This window comes from Ranitomeya imitator, chromosome 3, assembly GCF_032444005.1.
Source record: "Ranitomeya imitator isolate aRanImi1 chromosome 3, aRanImi1.pri, whole genome shotgun sequence".
NCBI classification, from domain to species: Eukaryota; Metazoa; Chordata; class Amphibia; order Anura; family Dendrobatidae; genus Ranitomeya; species Ranitomeya imitator.
This window is the reverse complement of record NC_091284.1, coordinates 650,090,751-650,106,556: the sequence shown is the minus strand read 5'-3', so window position 1 is coordinate 650,106,556 and position 15,806 is coordinate 650,090,751. Positions and strand designations below refer to the sequence as shown.

Below are 15,806 nucleotides of genomic sequence, written 5' to 3'. Positions count from 1 at the left end.
ATTATCTCCTATGGGCAGGTTCACAATTTCATATTTTGTTTCAATTTTACCGACAAGTGGATTGGTCAGATTACCCGCTGCTGGGTTAACCCCTTCCCGACCCATGACGCCACGTAGGCGTCATGAAAGTCGGTGCCATTCCGACCCATGACGCCTATGCGGCGTCATGGAAAGATCGCGTCCCTGCAGGCCGGGTGAAAGGGTTAACTCCCATTTCACCCGATCTGCAGGGACAGGGGGAGTGGTAGTTTAGCCCAGGGGGGGTGGCTTCACCCCCTCGTGGCTACGATCGCTCTGATTGGCTGTTGAAAGTGAAACTGCCAATCAGAGCGATTTGTAATATTTCACCCATTATAACGGGTGAAATATTACAATCCAGCCATGGCCGATGCTGAAATATCATCGGCCATGGCTGGAAATACTAGTGTGCCCCCACCCCACCCCTCCGATCGCCCCCCCACCCCCCCGATCTGGCCGGTACACTGCTCCGGCTCCCCTCCGTCCAGTGCTCCGCTCCCCCCCGTGCTCGTGTCCGCTCCCCCCGTGCTCCAATCACCCCCCCGTGCTCCAATCACCCCCCCTGCACTCCGATCCACTCCCCCCCGTGCTCCGTTCAACCCCCCCGTGCTCCATTCCAGCCCCCCCGTGCTCCGTTCCACGCCCCCCGCGCTCCGTTCCACCCCTCCCGCGCTCCGATTCCCCCCCCCGTGCTCCGATCCCCCCCCCCGTGGTCCCCCCCCCACCCTATCATACTTACCGATCCAGCCGTGGTCCCGTCCGTCTTCTCCCGGGCGCCGCCATCTTCCAAAATGGCGGGCGCATGCGCAGTGCGCCCGCCGAATCTGCCGGCCGGCAGATTTGTTCCAAAGTGCATTTTGATCACTGAGATATAATCTATCTCAGTGATCAAAATAAAAAAAATAATAAATGACCCCCCCCCCCCCTTTGTCACCCCCATAGGGACAATAAAAAAATAAAGAATTTTTTTTTTTTTCCACTAATGTTAGAATAGGGTTAGGGTTAGGGTTAGGGTTAGGGGTAGGGTTAGGGGTAGGGTTAGGGTTAGGGGTAGGGTTAAGGTTAGGGGTAGGGTTAGGGTTAGGGGTAGGGTTAGGGGTAGGGTTAGGGTTAGGGCTAGGGTTAGGGTTAGGGTTAGGAATGTGCACACATATTCTGGTCCTCTGCGGATTTTTCCGCTGCGGATTTGATAAATCCGCAGTGCTAAACCGCTGCGGATTTATGGCGGATTTACCGCGTTTTTTTCTGCGCATTTCACTGCGGTTTTACAATTGCGATTTTCTATTGGAGCAGTTGTAAAACCGCTGCGGAATCCGCACAAAGAAGTGACATGCTGCGGAATGTAAACCGCTGCGTTTCCGTGCAGTTTTTCCGCAGCATGTGTGCAGCGATTTTTGTTTCCCATAGGTTTACATTGAACTGTACACTCATGGGAAACTGCTGCGGATCCGCAGCGTGTGCACATACCTTTAGAATTAGGCTATGTGCACACGGTGCGGATTGGCCGCTGCGGATCCGCAGCAGTGTTCCATCAGGTTTACAGTACCATGTAAACATATGAAAAACCAAATCCGCTGTGCCCATGGTGCGGAAAATACCGCGCGGGAACGCTGCGTTGTATTTTCCGCAGCATGTCAATTCTTTGTGCGGATTCCGCAGCGTTTTACACCTGTTCCTCAATAGGAATCCGCAGGTGAAATCCGCACAAAAAACACTGGAAATCCGCGGAAAATCCGCAGGTAAAACACAGTGCCTTTTACCCGCAGATTTTTCAAAAATGGTGCGGAAATATCTCTCACGAATCCGCAACGTGGGCACATAGCCTTAGGGTTAGGGTTGGAATTAGGGTTGTGGTTAGGGTTAGGGGTGTGTTGGGGTTAGTGTTGTGGTTAGGGGTGTGTTGCGGTTAGGGTTGTGGTTAGGGTTACGGCTACAGTTGGGATTAGGGTTAGGGGTGTGTTGGGGTTAGTGTTGGAGTTAGAATTGAGGGGTTACCACTGTTTAGGCACATCAGGGGTCTCCAAACGCAACATGGCGCCACCATTGATTCCAGCCAATCTCGTATTCAAAAAGTCAAATGGTGCTCCCTCACTTCCGAGCCCTGACGTGTGCCCAAACAGTGGTTTACCCCCACATATGGGGTACCAGCATACTCAGGACAAACTGCGCAACAATTACTGGGGTCCAATTTCTCCTGTTACCCTTGTGAATCTAAAAAAATGCTTGCTAAAACATAATTTTTGAGGAAAGAAAAATGATTTTTTATTTTCACGGCTCTGCGTTGTAAACGTCTGTGAAGCACTTGGGGGTTCAAAGTGCTCACCACATATCTAGATAAGTTCCTTTCGGGGTCTAGTTTCCAAAATGGGGTCACTTGTGGGGGGTTTCTACTGTTTAGGCACATCAGGGGCTCTGCAAACGCAACGTGACGCCCGCAGAGCATTCCATCAAAGTCTGCATTTCAAAACGTCACTACTTCAATTCCAAGCCCCGGCATGTGCCCAAACAGTAGTTTACCCCCACATATGGGGTATCACCGTACTCAGGAGAAACTGGACAACAACTTTTGGGGTCAAATATCTCCTGTTACCCTTGGAAAAATTAAAAAATTCTGGGCTAAATAATTATTTTTGAGGAAAGAAAACGTATTTATTATTTTCACTGCTCTGCATTATAAACTTCTATGAAGCACTTGGGGGTTCAAAGTGCTCACCACACATCTAGATAAGTTCCTTTGGGGGTCTAGTTTCCAAAATGGGGTCACTTGTGGGGGGTTTCTACTGTTAAGCCACATCAGGGGCTCTGCAAACGCAACGTGACGCCCACAGAGCATTCCATCAAAGTCTGCATTTCAAAACGTCACTACTTCACTTCCGAGCCCCGGCATGTGCCCAAACAGTGATTTACCCCCACATATGGGGTATCAGCGTACTCAGGAGAAACTGGACAACAACTTTTGGGGTCAAATTTCTCCTGTTACCCTTGGGAAAATAAAAAATTGCAGGCTAAAAGATCATTTTTGAGAAAATAATTTTTTTTTTTATTTTCATGGCTCTGCGTTATAAACTTCTGTGAAGCACTTGGGGGTTCAAAGTCCTCACCACACATCTAGATTAGTTCCTTTGGGGGTCTAGTTTCCAAAATGGTGTCATTTCTGGGGGATCTCCAATGTTTAAGCACACAGGGGCTCTCCAAACGTGACATGGTGTCCGCTAATGATTGGAGCTAATTTTCCATTTAAAAAGCCAAATGGCGTGCCATCCCTTCCGAGCCCTGCCGTGCGCCCAAACAGTGGTTTACCCCCACATATGGGGTATCAGCGTACTCAGGACAAACTGGACAACAATATTTGGGGTCCAATTTCTCCCATTATCCTTGGCAAAATAGGAAATTCCAGGCTAAAAAATCATTTTTGAGGAAAGAAAAATTATTTTTTATTTTCATGGCTCTGCGTTATAAACTTCTGTGAAGCACCTGGGGGTTTAAAGTGCTCAATATGCATCTAGATAAGTTCCTTGGGGGGTCTAGTTTCCAAAATGGGGTCACTTGTGGGGGAGCTCCAATGTTTAGGCACACAGGGGGCTCTCCAAACGCGACATGGTGTCCGCTAACAATTGGAGCTAATTTTCCATTCAAAAAGTCAAATGGCGCGCCTTCCCTTCCGAGCCCTGCCGTGTGCCCAAACAGTGGTTTACCCCCACATATGAGGTATCGGCGTACTCGGGAGAAATTGCCCAACAAATTTTATGATCCATTTTATCCTACTGCCCATGTGAAAATGAAAAAATTGAGGCGAAAATAATTTTTTTGTGAAAAAAAAGTACTTTTTCATTTTTACAGATCAATTTGTGAAGCACCTGAGGGTTTAAAGTGCTCACTAGGCATCTAAATAAGTTCCTTGGGGGGTCTAGTTTCCAAAATGGGGTCACTTGTGGGGGAGCGCCAATGTTTAGGCACACAGGAGCTATCCAAACGCGACATGGTGTCCGCTAACGATGGAAATAATTTTTCATTCAAAAAGTCAAATGGCGCTCCTTCCCTTCCGAGCCTTACCATGTGCCCAAACAGTGGTTTACCCCCACATGTGAGGTATTGGTGTACTCAGGAGAAATTGCCCAACACATTTTAGGATCCATTTTATCCTGTTGCCCATGTGAAAATGAAAAAATTGAGGCTAAAAGAATTTTTTTGTGAAAAAAAAGTACTTTTTCATTTTTACGGATCAATTTGTGAAGCACCTGGGGGTTCAAAGTGCTCACTATGCATCTAGATAAGTTCCTTGGGGCGTCTAGTTTCCAAAATGGGGTCACTTGTGGGGGAGCTCCAATTTTTAGGCACACGGGGGCTCTCCAAACGTGACATGGTGTCCGCTAAAGAGTGGAGCCAATTTTTGATTCAAAAAGTCAAATGGCGCTCCTTCCCTTCCAAGCCCTGCCGTGCGCCCAAACAGTGGTTTACCCCCACATATGAGGTATCAGCGTACTCAGGACAAATTGGACAACAACTTTCGTGGTTCAGTTTCTCCTTTTACCATTGGGAAAATAAAAAAATTGTTGCTAAAAGATAATTTTTGTGACTAAAAAGTTAAATGTTCATTTTTTCCTTCCATGTTGCTTCTGCTGCTGTGAAGCACCTGAAGGGTTAATAAACTTCTTGAATGTGGTTTTGAGTACCTTGAGGGGTGCAGTTTTTAGAATGGTGTCACTTTTGGGTATTTTCAGCCATATAGACCCCTCAAACTGACTTCAAATGTGAGGTGGTCCCTAAAAAAAATGGTTTTGTAAATTTCGTTGTAAAAATGACAAATCGCTGGTCAAATTTTAACCCTTATAACTTCCTAACAAAAAAAAATTTTGTTTCCAAAATTGTGCTGATGTAAAGTAAACATGTGGGAAATGTTATTTATTAACTATTTTGTGTCACATATCTCTCTGGTTTAACAGAATAAAAATTCAAAATGTGAAAATTGCGAAATTTTCAAAATTTTCGCCAAATTTCCGTGTTTATCACAAATAAATGCAGAATTTATTGACCTAAATTTACCACTAACATGAAGCCCAATATGTCACGAAAAAACAATCTCAGAACCGCTAGGATCCGTTGAAGCGTTCCTGAGTTATTACCTCATAAAGGGACACTGGTCAGAATTGCAAAAAACGGCAAGGTCTTTAAGGTCAAAATAGGCTGGGTCTTGAAGGGGTTAAGAGGCTAGTAGCGCGATTGTGGTCATTCATATTCGTTTATTGTCCTTGTTGCACAAACTACTAATTATATGGAAATCTGTTTAATTACGGTAAATCACCTTTTTTGAGGAGGAACTAAAGTTTCTTTGGTTAGCAGTGCACCTGCTCTGTGGCGGAGTGGCACATCAGTGCAGGACTTTAATCTAGAGCACTACCTGTTTATGGTCTCGTAATAATTGCTGTAGTTTGGTAATTGTACCGCAATTTAAAAAAAGTTGGGATAAAAATAATGTCGTTTTGACACAATTACAGAAAGAATTGCTGTGTTTTGAAAGTTATGTGGAAACTTACCCTACGATTATGTTCACATGTCGCATGATTTTTTTTTATGCTTTTTTTTTTTTATGAACATTTTTAGCTGCGTTTCACACTACCAATAAAGTCTATGAGATTTCAGAAATCTCATGCACACACCTTGTTTTTTTTTTCCTGACTGTTTTGTTAAAGAGCTGCGTTTGTGCAAAATGAAGCATGTCACTTCTTTTAGGATATGTGCACATGATCAGTAAACGCTGAGGGTTTGACGTTGCGTACTTGTGCAGTGTTCAACCCGCAGTATCTAGATGGCAAGATATAGTGGATGGAATTTCAAGAAATCCCATGCCCACTATGCGTCCACAGATGCCCGCAGACGGGCATGTGGCGCGTCTCTCCAGACCGCAGCATTTTCAATTTCTCTTGCGGAGACGCCATTCTCTGCAATAGAAATTTCACTAATAGAATGTATTGGATGCTGTGACTCTGCACGGTTCAGTGAATACATGCGGATTCACCTGCGTTCAATACAAGGCAGCACTTTGGGCGCAGCGAACATGCACTGCGTCCAAAGTGCTGCCTCTTCCGGATAGTTTTTCACCCATGGGTAGGGTAAAAAATGCAGGTATCAGTTTTTGCTGCGTTTTTGGTAGGTCGCTTTTGCAGGTGCGCATGGAATATTTATTTATTACTTTGCATTGGCATGTAAAAGTTTGGGCACCCCTGGTCAAAATTACTGTTATTATGAACGGTTAAGCAAGTTAAAGAAGAAATGATCTCTAAAAGGCCTAAAGTTAAAGATGGCACATTTCCTTTGTATTTTAGGCAAATATATATATATATATATATATATATATTTTCAGATTTTACATCTTAAAAATTACAAAAATGGAGATGGGACAATGCAAAACTTTGGGCACTCTGCATGGTTAGTATCTAGTATTCACCCCCTTATGAAAGTATCACAGCTTGTAAATGCTTTTCGTAGCCGGGTAAGGCTACGTTCACACTAGCGTTGCGCCGCCCTGCGTCGGCGACGCACGCAAAAACGCGCGCAAACGCACGCAAAAACGCGCGCGTTTTGCGACGTGTGCGTCGTTTTTTGACCAAAATCGGACGCACAGAAAATGCAACTTGTTGCATTTTCTTGCGTCCGACGCTAGCGTCGAAAACGACGCAAGTGTCGAAAAACGCCACCCAAAAAACGCACGCGTCCCCTATGTTAAACATAGGGGCGCGTCGCCGCTGCGTCGCCGGCGCAACAGCGACGCACATTGGCGGAACGCCAATGTGAACGTAGCCTAAGAGACTTTCAATTCTTGTTTGAGAGATTTTCATCCATTCTCCCAGTTCTGTGATATTCCTGGGTCATCTTACATGCACTGCTATTTTGAGGTCTAGCCACAGATTATTAGCGATGTCCAGATCAGGCGACTGTGAGGGCCACTGTAAAACCTTCAGCTTGCGCCATTTGAGGTAGTCTATTGTGGATTTTGACGTGTGTTTAGGATCATTGTCCATTTGGAGAATCCATCCTATTTTCATCTTCAGCTTTCTTACTGATGTTATGTTTACGTCAAGAAATTGTTGAAATTTCATTGAGTTCATTCTTCCCTCTTCCCATGAAATGTTCATCTGTGCCATTTTTTTCTCCACCTCTACTTTTGTTCATTATGGCCAAAGTGTTCTATTTTAGCCTCATCAGTCCACAGAACTTGTTTTCAAACTGCATCAGACTTGTTTAAAATGTTCTTTTGATGCTGAATTTTAGTGCTTGCTCAGCTTCGCGGTGACTTGCTAAGGGTAAGTTAACACAGGACTTTTTTGCTGCGTATTTTTGCTGCTTTTTTTATGCTAATTTATGTGCATGTTTGGTGCGGTTTTTTTTTTTGCGCGGTTTTTTTTCTCTTTTTTCCAGGCTAATGTCCTTGGATTTTCAGCAGCAAAAAACGCAGCAAATAATGATACCTGCGTTTTTGCTGCATTTTTGCTGCATTTTTTTCAACACCCATTCAAGTCAATGAGTGAAAAAACGCAGCAAAAACGCTGAAAGAAGTGACATGCTCTATGTCAAAAAAACGCAGCAAAGCACAAAATACTGATCAAACAAAAAACCAATGTGTGTGCATGAGATTTCTGAAATCTCATAGGCTTTGCTGGTACTGTAAAAAGCAGCTGAAAATTAGCATAAAAATACGCAGCAAAAAAGTCCTGTGTGAACTTACCCTAAGGTTGAGTGGAGTTCATATCCAATGAGCTAATTTCACCTCACTGACATCACCGCGGCCGTGAGAAAGTTCTCATTCTCGCTGTGCTTTCAGAAAGGTCATTGGAGTTCAGAGCCAATGATGTCAGCACGAGTGCCAAAATCCGATGACTTTTCTGTCAGCACCGCGAGCGTGTATGTGTGTGTGTGTGTATATATATTATTTATATATATATATATATATATATATATATATATATATATATATATTTTTTTTTTTTTTTGCACATTTGTTGCCTAAAATATATAAAAGAAATGTCATCTTTATCTCTTTTAGAGATCATGTCATTTTCATCCTACCTAACCCCTTAGGCTATGTGCACACGTAGAAAAAGTGGTGCAGAATTTTCTGCACAGAATCGCCGCGGATTTTGTGCGGTTTTTACCACTGCGGATTTTTATCATGGAGGGGTGCAGAAACGCTGCAGAAATGCTGCAGATCCGCACAAAAGAAGTGACATGCACTTCTTCTTTGAAATCCGCAGCAATTCCGCACTGATTTTTCCGCACCATCTGCACAGCTTTTTTTAAATCCCATTGATTTACATTGTACTGTACATCACAGTGCGGATCTGGAGCGTTTCTGCGTGGAAAAATCTGCTGCGTATACGCAGCAAATCTGCATCGTGTGCACATAGCCTTAACGACCGCCGATACACCTTTTAACGGCGGTAGTTAAGTGTACTTAAACTGCAGAGCCGTTAATTAATGGCGCTGTGGAAAAAGTGTATAGCGCCCCCCAGATTCAGATTTTCCCCGGGGTTTCGGCTGTCGGGGGTAGCTGAGACCCCAGAAAACATAATTCTGGTTGGTTTTTACCAACCCCGGTTTTGCGATCACCGCTACTAACCGTATAGCAGCGGCCGAAAAAAAAAAAAAAAGAAAATCCGATGTGCCAGTTAATTTCTCTCTTCTCTGATGTGATCGCACATTAGAGGAGAGAGAAATAGGGTCCCCAATCCCCCCCATACTTACCAGTGTCTCCCGGTGCTCCTCGACCCTCCTTCCTCCGGTGGGCGCCGCCATCTAGATCAGGGAAAAAAATGGTGGGCGCATATGCAATGCGCCCGCTGAAATCTGCCAGCCGGCACCCGGCAATAATAGGAAGATTTTTCCTATTGGTTCATTTTGGTCACTGCAATAGGGTTTATCACAATGATCAAAATAAAAAAAATAGTATATAATCACCCCCTTAGTTAGGGAAAAATAATAAAATAAAGAAAATTGTATTCATTTCCATTTTCCCATTAGAGTTGGGCTAGGGTTAGGGTTAGGATGGGGGCTAAAATTAGAATTAGGGTTAAGATTAGGGTAAGGCTTCTTTTACACTTACCGTATATACTCGAGTATAAGCCAAGATTTTCAGCCCAAATTTTTGGGCTGAAAGTCCCCTCTCAGCTTATACTCGAGTCATGATCTGCGGTGGGGTCGGCGGCTGAGGGGGAGAGAGGACTGTCATATTCTCACCTAGTCCCGGCGCTCCTGTCGCTGTTCCTGCCTGTCCCATGGTCTCTGGGTGCCGCAGCTCTTCCTTTGTTCAGCGGTCACGTGGGACCGCTCATTAAAGTAATGAATATGGACTCCATGCCCATAGGGGTGGAGCCGCATATTCATTCCTGTAATGAGCGGTCCCACGTGACCGCTTACTACAGGAAGAAGCTGCGGGCGCCAGAGACCATCTGTCCGGGAGAAGCTGCCAGGGACCACGCCGGAGCAGGTGAGTATTTCATAGTCACCTGTCCGCGTTCCACCCGCCGGGCACCGCTCTGTCTTCCCGTCCTCTTGCTGTGACTGTTCAGGTCAGAGGGCGCGATGACGTATTATTGTGCGCGCCGCCCTCTGCCTGAACAGTCAGTGCGGAGAGAGGGGACGCTGAGGAGCAGCGGGCAGCAAGCAAGAAGAGGTGAGTATGTCTTTTTTTTTTTTTATTGCAGCAGCAGCAGCATTACATGTGGCACCGCTATATATGGATCATCTTATGGGGCAATAATGAAATGTATGGAGCATTCTATATGGCACAGCTTTATATGGAGCATCTATGGGGCAATAATGAAATGTATGGAGCATTCTATATGGCACAGCTTTATATGGAGCATCTATGGGGCAATAATGAAATGTATGGAGCATTCTATATGGCACAGCTTTATATGGAGCATCTATGGGGCAATAATGAATTGTATGAAGCATTCTATATGGCACAGCTTTATATGGATCATCTTATGGGGCAATAATGAAATGTATGGGGCATTCTATATGGCACAGCTTTATATGGAGCATCTATGGGGCAATAATGAAATGTATGGAGCATTCTATATGGCACAGCTTTATATGGAGCATCTATGGGGCAATAATGAAATGTATGGAGCATTCTATATGGCACAGTTTTAAATGGAGCATCTTGTGGGACCATAATGAACTGTATGCAGCATTACAAGGGGCACATTTTTATATGGAGCATCTTATGGGGCCATAATGAACTTTAATGCAGCATTACATGGGACATATTTTTCTATGGAGCATCTTATGGGCACATCATCAACTTTATGGAGCATTACATGGGCCCATTATCAACTTTATGGAGCATTATATGGGCCCATCATGAACTTTATGGAGCATTATATTTTTGAAATTTACCAGTAGCTGCTGCATTTTCTACCCTAGGCTTATACTCGAGTCATTAAGTTTTTCCAGTTTTTTGTGGCAAAATTAGGGGGGTCGGCTTATACTCGGGTCAGCTTATACTCGAGTATATACGGTACGTTTTTGCGGTCCCAATAGATTTCTATGGGGCCATAAAAAATGGACCGCAATAATTCCACTGAGCGCCGTGTGGCCGTGAGGGCCGTATTTACGGCTGTGAAAAAATATCGAGCCTGCTCGATATTTTTCAATGCTTACGTACACTGACCCCATTGTAATTCAATGGGGCCGCAAAAACAACGGAAGGTTTTTTATGCTGTGCACCGTGACTTCTCGTTTTGTGGACCGCCGTTTTTTTCCCCAATACTTTTGCCATAGTATTGCAAACCCGAAAAACGGCGATACGCAAGTTTTTTGCTGTCCGTTATTGTGGCAGACCGTGCAAATTGCGGCTATACAGCCTGCAAAAAAGGCCCGCAATAACAGGCCGCAAAATAACGGGTAAGTGTAAAAGAAGCCTTAGGTTTGGGATTAGGGTTATGGGTGTGTTTGGATTAGGGTTAGGTTTGTGGTTAGGGTTATGGTTAGGGTTGGGACTAGGGTTAGGGGTGTGTTGGGGTTAGAGTTGGGATTACGATTAAGGGTGTGTTGGGGTTAGGGTTGGGGGTGTGTTGGGGTTAGGGTTGTGATTAGGATTATGGTTAGGGTTGGGATTAGGGTTAGAGGTGTGTTGGGGTTAGGGTTGGAGTTAGAATTGGGGGTTTCCACTGTTTAGGCACATCCAGGGGTCTACAAACACGACATTGCTCCACCATTGATTCCAGCCAATTTTGCATTGAAAAAGTCAAATGGTGCTCCCTCCCTTCTGAGCTCTGCCGTGCACCCAAACAGTGGTTTACCCCCACATATCGAGCTTTAGCGTACTCAGGACAAATTGGACAACAACTTTTGGGGTCCAGTTTCTCCTTCTACCCTTGGGAAAATAAAAAAAATTGATGGCTAACAAATCATTTTCTGGAAAAAAAAAAAAAAAGATTTTTTTATTTTCACGGCTCTGCGTTATAAACCTCTGTGAAGCACATGGGGATTCAAAGTGCTCACCATCTAGATAAGTTACTTGGGGGGTCTAGTTTCCAAAATGGGGTCACTTGTGGGGGGTTTCTACTGTTTAGGTACATCAGGGGCTCTGCAAACGCAACATGACGCCCGCAGACCGTTCCATCAAAGTCTGTGTTTTAAAACGTCACTACTTCCCTTTCGTGCCCCACTGTGTGCCCAAACATTGGTCATATATGGGGTATCGGCATTCTCAGAACAAATTGCGCAACATCTTTGGTGGTCTAATTTCTCCTATTACCATTGTGAAAATAAAAATTTCGGGGCTAAAAAATCATTTTTGTAGAAAAAAAGATTTTTTTTATTTTCACGGCTCTACGTTATAAACTTCTGTGAAGCCCTTGGGGCTTCAAAGTGCTCACTACACATCTAGATAAGTTCCTTAAAGGTACCTTCACACTGAACGATATCGCTAGCGATCCGTGACGTTGCAGTGTTCTGGCTAGCGATATCGTTCAGTTTGACAGGCAGCAGCGATCAGGATCCTGCTGTGCCATCGTTGGTCGGCGCAGAAAGTCCAGAACTTTATTTCGTCGCTGGACTTCCCGCAGACATCGCTGAATCGGCGTGTGTGACACCGATTCAGCGATGTCTTCACTGGTAACCAGGGTAAACATCGGGTTACTAAGCGCAGGGCCGCGCTTAGTTACCCGATGTTTACCCTAGTTACCAGTGTAAATGTAAAAAAAAAAAACACTACATACTTACATTCCGGCGTCTGTCCTCTCCGGCGCTCTGCTTCTCTGCACTGTGTAAGCGCAGCGGCCGGAAAGCACAGCGGTGACGTCACCGCTGTGCACCGCTGTGCTCTGTTTTCCGGGCGGCGCTTAGTGCAGAGAAGCACAGCGCCGGAGAGGTCAGACGCCGGAATGTAAGTATGTAGTGTTTGGTTTTTTTACGTTTACGCTGGTAACCAGGGTAAACATCGGGTTACTAAGCGCGGCCCTGCGCTTAGTAACCCGATGTTTACCCTGGTTACCAGGGGACTTCGGCATCGTTGGTCGCTGGAGAGCTGTCTGTGTGACAGCTCTCCAGCGACCACACAGCAACGCTGCAGCGATCTGGATCGTTGTCTAGATTGCTGCAGAGTCGCTTAATGTGACGGTACCTTAAGAGGTCTAGTTTCCAAAATGGTGTCACTTGTGGGGGGTTTCCACTGGTTAGGAACATCAGGGGCTCTCCAAGCACGACATGGCGTCCGATCTCAATTCCAGACAATTCTACATTGAAAAAGTCAAACGGCACTCCTTCTCTTCCAAGCTCTGCGGTGCGCCCAAGCAAAACAGTGGTTTACCCCCACATATGGGCTATTGGCGTATTCAGGAGAAATTGCACAACAAATTTTGTGGTTCATTTTCTCTTTACACTTGTGAAGATAAAAAAGATTGGTTCTGAAGTAAAATGTTAGTAATAAAAAAGTTAAATGTTATTTTTTTCCTTCCACATTTTCAGTTCCTGTGAAGCAAATTCTTGAATGTGGTTTTGAGCACCTTGAGGGGTGTAGTTTTTAGAATGGTGTCACTTTGGGGTATTTTCTGTCATGAACCCCCCTCAAAGTGACTTTAAATGTGAGATGGTCCCTAAAAAAAAAAATGGTTTTGTAAATTTTGTTGTAAAAATGCGAAATCGGTGGTCAACTTTTTAACCCATAAAAATGTGGAAAATTTTAAAAATTTTCGCCATATTTCCTTTTTTTCATAAATAAATGCAAGTAATATCAAAGAAATTTTACCACTAGCATGAAGTACAATGTGTCATGAAAAAACAGTCCCAGAATCAGCGGTATCCGTTAAAGCGTTCCAAAGTTATAACCTCATTAAGTAACAGTGGTCAGAATTGTAAAAATTGGCTTGGTCATTAAGTACCAAATTTGTCTATCACTAAGGGGTTAACTGTTCACCATAACAGTAATTTTGACCAGGAGTGCCCAAGCTTGTAAACCAGCCTAGAGCTGGCAATAGGAATAGATGGGTTTGGCACATCTTGCTAGAAGATAGCCATTTAGTCTCATCGTTCATTACTGTGGTAAATTTGGTGCACTATCTGACTGCCTTGTCTAAGTTTACGCTGTATTAATATTCGACAGCACTAGTAATGTCTTACTCTGATACCCAGACCAAAGATGGAGGAAAATCTGATGCAGCTCGCATGTACAGGTCTATCTGAATTTAGATATGATTCATGTTATATTTATTACTTTATCTTTTTACATCTGCAGGTTTTCTGATAGTTACATTACTGAGAATCCACAAAGATCATTAGAGGTAAGGTCTAAGCTTTTTGGTCTATAGGGGTGATCAATCCTTAGGCAACATTTCTGGTGACACTTTTATAAAATTGTTAGCTTGTATAAAATAAAATGGGGCTAAAGGAGAAAAGGTGAGGTGTGAGAGAAAGTATTCAAAGTAGTAATATAAAATTGAGCATAAAATGTTATCTTGCCTTTATAGCATGAAAGTGCAAAAGTTTAAGGCAGCTATAAAAACAAAATGCTCCAAAGGAAGAATTGTTTAAACAATAGAAGTGTTAATAGTTTATTTTTTTAATTTAACAAAATGTAAAGTGAATGAACAAAAAAGATCTAAATATGCCTTCAAAACAGTGTTAAAGAATCAATTCTTCTAGGTACACTCGCGCACAGAGTTTGAAGGAACTCAGAAGGGAGCTTATTCCAAACATCTCAGCGGACTAACCACAGATCTTCTCTTCTTGTAATCCCACATAATGTGAAGATCATTGATCTGTGGAGCATGCTCAGGATAGTTAATGATATTGGTTGCACGCTTGAGGTTGATGTCCTGAAGCCGAATAAATTTGTGGACACACACACACACTTTTTAAAAAAAACCAAAAAAAAACCCAAGCACTCGTATGGCATGTTGACCGAAAATAATAAATATGCCTCTTGGAAGAATTGGTGACAAAAACAGAAAATGGCCATGGATGCGAAAGGGTTAAATGGATCTTAGATCTCATCATGTATTTAAAAATTAATGTAAAAATTGCTGTATAAGTCTCTATTTTTATAAAGTATTCAGCCTAATACAGGGTGATTCACTCGCTACTTTACCCAGAAAAATTGCAGTAACTTCTAAAAGTGGTTGTCTATCGTACTGAAATTTGGGCTGTACATAGTTTGGTTAATGAGAAACTAATGTTTTAAAGCAGGTGTTGAAATTGTCCAGTGTTCGCATCCAAGCACCCTTGCATGCACCATTCCATATTGTTGAATGTATTCCACAGGAAGTCTGGGGTCATAGCCTGAATTTTCCGCTGTATGTTCTTTCGAAGTGCCTGTAATGCCCGTGGCTTATTACTCCACACCCTATCATTCACAAGGACCCAAAGAAAAAAAAATCCTATAGTAAATAGTAAACTTTTTTGGGCTGAAAGTAACCCTCTTGGCTTATACTCGAGTCATACCCACGGGTCAGCAGGGGAGGGAGAGCGGAGCTGTGTAATAATACTCACCTGCTCCTGGCACGGTCCCTGCACGTCCCTGGTTCCCCGGCGCCGACAGCTTCTTTCTGTAGTGAGCGGTCACATGGTACCGCTCATTACAGTAATGAATATGTACCTGACTCCACTCCCATAGGGGTGGAGCCGCATATTCATTACTGAAGCTGCTGGGGAACAGACGTGCAGGGACCGCGCCGGGAGCAGGTGAGTATAACTCAGTGCGCGATATTCACCTGCTCCCCGTTTCTCCGTCGGCGCCGCTGCGTCTTCCGCGTTCTCTGCAGTGACGCGCAGGTCAGAGGACGCGATGACGCGATTAGTGCGCTCCGCCCTCTGCCTGAACGTCACTGCAGAGGACGGGGAAGACACAGTGGCGGTCGGTGGTGGAACGGGGAGCAGGTGAATATAGCAAGTGCCGGGGGCCTGAGAGGTGAGTATGTAATTTTTTATTTTTTTAATCGCAGCAACAGCATATGGGGCAAATGTCTGTATGGAGCGTTATATGGGGCAAATATATGTATGGGGCATCTTATGGGGCCATGTGCAGCATTGTATGGGGCAAATATCTGTATGGAGCATCTTATGGGGCCATGTGCAGCATTGTATGGGGCAAATATTTGTATGGAGCATCTTATGGGGCCATGTGCAGCATTGTATGGGGCAAATATCTGTATGGGGCTATGTGCAGCATTATATGGGGCAAATATCTGTATGGGGCATCTTATGGGGCTATGTGCAGCATTATATGGGGCAAATATTTGTATGGAGCATCTTATGGGGCTGTGTGCAGCATTTTATGGGGCAAATAT

General features: G+C 44.1%; 1 protein-coding gene across 14 annotated transcripts in view; it reads left to right on the top strand.

The window, feature by feature from the left end:
- SUGT1 (SGT1 homolog, MIS12 kinetochore complex assembly cochaperone) overlaps window positions 1-15,806 on the top strand; it is a 184,836-nt gene that overhangs the window by 5,889 nt on the left and 163,141 nt on the right. For 11 of the 14 annotated variants that reach the window (XM_069758203.1, XM_069758197.1, XM_069758192.1 and 8 more), the window contains exon 3: window positions 13,757-13,802. The exons of the other annotated variants lie outside the window; for them this stretch is intronic. In XM_069758203.1, the coding sequence (XP_069614304.1) occupies window positions 13,757-13,802 (46 nt within the window). The remainder of the gene's footprint in view (window positions 1-13,756; window positions 13,803-15,806) is intronic. 14 annotated transcript variants of the gene reach the window in all.